The 5,826-nt window shown below is 46.9% G+C and overlaps 1 protein-coding gene across 1 annotated transcript in view; it reads left to right on the forward strand.

The window, feature by feature from the left end:
* The first annotated feature begins 1,616 nt into the window (after nucleotides 1-1,616).
* The window catches only part of GOLPH3 (golgi phosphoprotein 3), a 64,870-nt gene continuing 60,660 nt past the window's right edge, over nucleotides 1,617-5,826 (forward strand). Inside the window, exon 1 of the mRNA XM_017889455.1 lies at nucleotides 1,617-2,157. Coding sequence (XP_017744944.1) covers nucleotides 1,933-2,157 — 225 coding nt within the window. The 5' untranslated portion in view covers nucleotides 1,617-1,932. The remainder of the gene's footprint in view (nucleotides 2,158-5,826) is intronic.

The raw sequence follows: 5,826 nt of genomic DNA on the forward strand, positions 1-5,826 counted from the left end.
GGAAAATTAGGCTTCATATTTTGAGGGGAGGAGTATCAGAGGATTTGCCAGCATTAAAACCTTGAAGAGAGAAAGGAGAACAACTGGGTGAACAGGGGCAGAGCTGGGAGGGAGATTTTCACTACACACGTCTTTGTACTCTTTGAACTACATACTCGACTATATTAGTCAAGTAGTTTTTTTTTTTTTTTTTTTTTTTGAGACAGGGTCTTGTTCTGTCTCCCAGGCTGGTATGCAGTGGCGCAATCACCCTCATGGCAGCCTCATATTCTGGGCTCAAGCGGTTCTCCTGCCTCAGCCTCCTGAGGACCTGGGATTGCAGATGTGGGCCACTACTCCTGGTTAACTTTTTTCAAATAATAAATTAATCACATTTATTTTACAAAGAAACATTTCAAGCTACAATATTTGGTAAAATCAGAAAAGAGATGTAGAAAAAAGTCAAAAGAGGGTGTGAATGGGAGAAATTGGTTGAGGTGAAATCAACCTTCGCCCAGACAGGTGGGAAAAAGGGAAGGTCTACTTGGTGCTCCCCTTGGACCCTCTCTTCCCCTCATTTAGCACTGTCACTTTCCAGGGCATGGGATGGTAGGCAGCAGGAGTTCTGGATAATGGATTTGTGGAAACAGAAGAACCCATCTAAATCACTCTTTAGCCTCAGCCCATGATCACTTTTTTTTTTTAATTTTTATTTTTTGCTTTGCTGTTGTTCCATTCTGTCCATACATTGTTTAATACAGGATGGCACACAATGCCATTCCTGATTAATGTTTCACTTACAAGCGCCACCCTCTACTCCTCCAACTCCTGACTCAGGTTTGACAGCTATTTTTTAACGTAATTTGCGTACGCCAAGAGGATTTCACTTAGTAACTACACGGAGAGAGATCTGATGCGTACAAAGACGTGGCATGAAACCCTGCAGGTTTATTGTCTCTATAAAAAGATCGTTAAGGTCGAGCGTGCTAACGTGTGCGGCACTAACTGTACTCACTACGCCCTGGTCACTTTATAGCAGAAGTCCGAGGCAAGAAAAGAAGTTTTACAAACCATACTGGTCAATTGTTCTATCTTCTTACTCCTGGAAAACGCTAAAGGTCCACTTTGAAACCATTTGGACGCACTTGCTTCTTGTAAAAGGTTAGGGAGTCCCGGCAGAAAGCGCGCCCCTCCTCTCCCAGTAGCCGCGAGCAAAGTGCTTCCTGCCACTCCTGCGGAACTCGGAGTCCAAATGGGACCCCTTTCACACGGCCGCGGAGCCGCCTCCGAAGACGGCGGTGTCTGAAGCGCGGAGGGCAAGGCTGGAGGCTGAGTGGGGTCCACCTTCGAGTGGCCCAGACTCTTCCGATTCGTGGGGGGCCCCACCAGGTTCAGGCTCCAGCCCTGGGTAGTGAATGCAAAACAGGGAGCGGAAGGACGGAGGGCACGTCATGGGAGTGGGACTACAGGACCGCGGGTCAGGGGGCGCAGGAACTACAAGGAAAAGACAAGCACCAAGGGACAGGAAGGGTGTAGGCGGCAGTGCCAGAGTATCCCCGCCCGTCGAGTCCGGCCGCCGGGTCCCCGCCCGTCGCTTCCGGCGTCTCCCGGCCCAGTTCTCCCGCGCCGACTCTGCCACATCCTCCGGTGACGTCAGCCGGGGCCGCCATATTGGAAAGGCGCCGCCGCCGCCTCCGTTTCGGAGCTCGGGCTGTCTCGGGGGCAGCGGCCGCAGGCAGGAAGGCGCCCCTCTCCTGCTCCGCCGACGCCCGGCCAGCCCGCTTCGCCCTGACCTGTCTCCTCATGACTGCCCCCGGCCCTGCTGCCTACGGACGTCGCCCCGGCGTCCGGATTTAACACGGAAACCCGGGTCGGAGGCCGCGCGGGGAGGAGGAGGGCGAGCAGGTCGGTCCCGCGTCCCTCTCGGCCCGGCTCGGCGCCTCGGCGGGAGCCATGACCTCGCTGACCCAGCGCAGCTCGGGCCTGGTGCAGCGGCGCACCGAGGCCTCCCGCAACGCCGCCGACAAGGAGCGGGCGGCAGGCGGCGGCGCCGGCAGCAGCGAGGACGACGCGCAGAGCCGCCGCGACGAGCAGGACGACGACGACAAGGGCGACTCCAAGGAAACGCGGCTGACCCTGATGGAGGAGGTGCTCCTGCTGGGCCTCAAGGACCGCGAGGTGCGGACGCGGCGGGCAGGGCGGGGGGAGGCGGCGCGGGGCCCGGGCGCCAGGTGAGCTCCAGGTAGGTGCCAGGTGAGCGCCCGAGGCTTCCGGCCCGCGCACCTGCCCTCACTCCGGAGCCTGCGCCGGGTGGCGCCCAGCTGACCCCGAGCAGTGTCGGAGTTTGTTGACCCCCTGCGCGGCCGGTGCTTTCCGGATCCTCCCAGTAGAGATGGCTTGGATTTCTCCTTACCCCTTTCACAGTCGCTCCTTTCATTTCGACACCCTGGCAGTTTGTATTTCTTCGTCGCCTTTTCCGCGTTTTTAACCCGTGTAGACCCCAGGGTGCAAATCCAACCCGGAGACTGCCCGGGAAACAAACAGCTGGAGCCACCAGCGCAACGAACTCTTGGGTTTTTGCAGGTTTTAGGACCTGGGAGGGGTGCCCGGATCTGCTTGCTGGGGATTTTCTTCTTCAGTTAAAGCTTACTGTTGGGAATTAGGAAAAACGTAGGCGAAGTGGTAATAGAGGGAAAAGCTCTTTTACTGAGTAAAGTTAAGTCAAAATTCTCATGAAACCTCCTGGCAAATGACTTTCTAGGTGAATTTGACTTGGGTAAGAGATTATTTTTAGTATAGCTTTTATATTAGTTGATTAATCTCAAAGTCTTGCCGTCTTAAGAAAGGATTTTTTCATCGAATGCTTGAAATGTAGGTTTGTGAGTTGATGAAAGGCCTCAGATTTTCAGGTGGGTTGAAGTTGCAATAGATATTTCTTTGTATTCTGACTTTGAAAGCGTTTATTTTCACTTCAGTGTCCAAAATTTTCATACACAGAAAAGTTGAAGAAGTGATAGATACGTATGCGTATATACTTTTTCCTAGATTCTATAACGTTCTGCTGTATTTATTATATTTGCCTACAAAAATGAGTATTTATTTATTTGGAGACGGAGTTTCGCTTTTATTGCCCAAGCTCCTGGAGTGCAATGCCGCGGTCCGAAACCTCCGCCTCCCCGGTTCAAGCGATTCTCCTGCCTCAGCCTCCTGAGTAACTGGGATTACAGGCATGCGCCACCATGCCAGGCTAATTTTGTATTTTTGTTTTGTTTTGTTTTTGAGACGGAGTCTCACTCTGTCGCCCAGGCTGGAGTGCAGTGGTGCAGTCTCCACTCACTGCAACCTCTGTCTCCCGGATTCAAGCGATTCTCCTGCCTCAGCCTCCCAGCTGGGACTACAGGCGTGCGACGCCACGCCCGGCTAATTTTCATACCTTTGGTAGAGATGGGGTTTCACCATGTTGGCCAGGATGGTCTTGATCTCTTGACCTAGTCATCCACCCGCCTCGGCCTCCCGAAGTGCTGGGATTACAGGCTTGGGCCTCCACGCTCAGGCCTGATTTTAAGAAAGTTTTCCAAGTTTAGGAAGGTGGGCAAAAAAAAAAAAAAAAGTCTTACAAAACAACGTAATCTTTCTTGGTCACTGAAACTTATTAGATATAGGCAAGTTTTATATGGACTGTTTATGGACCCTTGTTATTTAGAAATCTAATGAACTAAAAGTTAGCTTGATAGATACGTGTAGGGCATCTGTCGTATCTTGGTTTCCCATTTCTCAGGTTTTAATAACAGTAACCTTGAAAAAAGTTGATGTTCCTCTGGTTGTGAAAGGGTTGCTGTACCTGTTTATTGAGTTGTGATGATAAAGCAGGCTGTATGTGCAATTCCTTGTTCTTTGGATGAAAAAGTGAACTAGGTGTATAGTGTCCTGCTAGTGTACTTTTTAGAAAATGAATTCAACTTTAGGTTTCAAAATTTGGAATCTTGATTATAAACATTTGTCTTTTTTTTTTCTTTCTTTTTTTAGACGGAATCTTGCTCTGTGGCCCAGATTGGAGTGCAGGGGCGCCATCTGGGCTCACTGCAACCTCCCCCTCCCGGGTTCAAGCGATTCTCCTGCGCTCAGCCTCCCGAGTAGCTGGGATTACAGGCATGCACCACCATGCCCTGCTAATGTTTGTATTTTTAGTAGAGACGGGGTTTCACCATGTTTGTCAGGCTGCTGTTGAACTTCTGACCTCAAGTGATCCACTCGCCTCGGCCTCCCAAAGTGCTGAGATTACAGGTGTGAGCCACCACGCCCGGCCATAAAGATTTTCTTTTGGACAAAATAACATAGACATTTTAGAAAATCCAAAAAAAAAAAAAGCAAAATTAAAACATATTCCTGAGTGAACACTTTGGTTTATAGTTTTGAGACTTTTCTGTGTGGATAAAACTCGGTGGAAAACAAAACCTAAAAAAAAAAACTAAAAAATAAGCTTTTGGTGTTCTGAGTCACACTGAGAAATTATAGTGAGGAAGTACCTATTTTTTCAAGTACATGTTTCTCTAAATCAAGCTTGTCCAATCCACGGGCCAAATGTGGCCCAGGATGGCTTTAAATATGGCCCAACATAAATTGGTAAACTTTCTTAAAACATGAGATTTTTTTGCAATTTTTTTTTTTTTAAAGCTCATCAGCTATTGCTAGTGTTAGTGTATTTTATGTGTGGCCCAGGGAAGCCAAAAGTTTGGACACCCTTGCTCTAAATGTTTAAGGTAAAGCATATTAACATGCTGTTTTTCGGTGATTGGTTCTGAAGAAGATAATCTAAATAATTTTTTGAAGTTTAACCGTACTCACATAATTTAAACAATTTAAAGTTCTTTGGCAGGTAATTGAAACCATGTGTTACGTTTATTTTGGTCAAGAGTCACTCCTTATACTTTGCTAGTCATGGCTAAGGTCCAGACGCTTGCTAACTAATTGTGAGCATTTTTTCCTGATTTCAACAACTACATAGGGAAATTTTTTCTCTTTTTTTGTAGGCAAGTCCAGAGAGTTGAGGGGTGGGGTTGAGACAACTGGATTTTGTACTGCTTTAGGTTTTGGTTTTAGGGATTAGCCTATGTATTTTTTCCTTTCATCATATCTTAAAATTTTTTTTTTTTTAAGAGATGGAGGTCTCGAGATGTCGCCCAGGCTGCACTCAAACTCCTAGGCTCAAGCGATCCGCCCTGAGTAGCTGGGACTACAAGGTGCATGTCATCAAGCCAACTCATCATGTATTTACACTCTAATAACCAGCCCTGTCACTTTATTTATTCATATGTTTTTCCCTTAGGAGGCTCCCCACCATGTCTTTAATAGTACTCTTTTTAGGGAGCAAGAATTGCTCTCTTACCCTGAGCCTAGGCGTTTATGCTAACTCATTGCCTTAACTGATTTTTACTTAGCATTCATCTTTTTAATGTCTGGATTCTCTTAAGACCTTTAAAAGCTAAACTTTACATTTAAGCAAGTCATTAATGTTGGAAATATTTTATATATGTGAGCTAATAACTTTATCTGAATATACTTGTTAAATCAGTACCTAGAGCAAGAAACAGAAGCCCTAGCCCTCTACTTGAATTTCTTTCCAGTCACTACCCATTCCTCAGGTGTAACCACTGGCTTAATATTAGAATTCGGCATAGATTAATTTTGCCTAGTTTTTTGTACTTTGTGTCTGATTTTTGTTCAAAGTGAGATTCATCCGTATCGTGTGAGGTTGTCCTTTGTTCTTATTGTCTTACCAATTTATTTTTTAACATATTTATAATCTATAATATTTAAAAAATTACTTTGACATATTCTTGAGTCAAG

Source organism: Rhinopithecus bieti, unplaced genomic scaffold (assembly GCF_001698545.2).
Source record: "Rhinopithecus bieti isolate Rb0 unplaced genomic scaffold, ASM169854v2 scaffold_17882, whole genome shotgun sequence".
In the NCBI taxonomy this organism is placed as follows: Eukaryota; Metazoa; Chordata; class Mammalia; order Primates; family Cercopithecidae; genus Rhinopithecus; species Rhinopithecus bieti.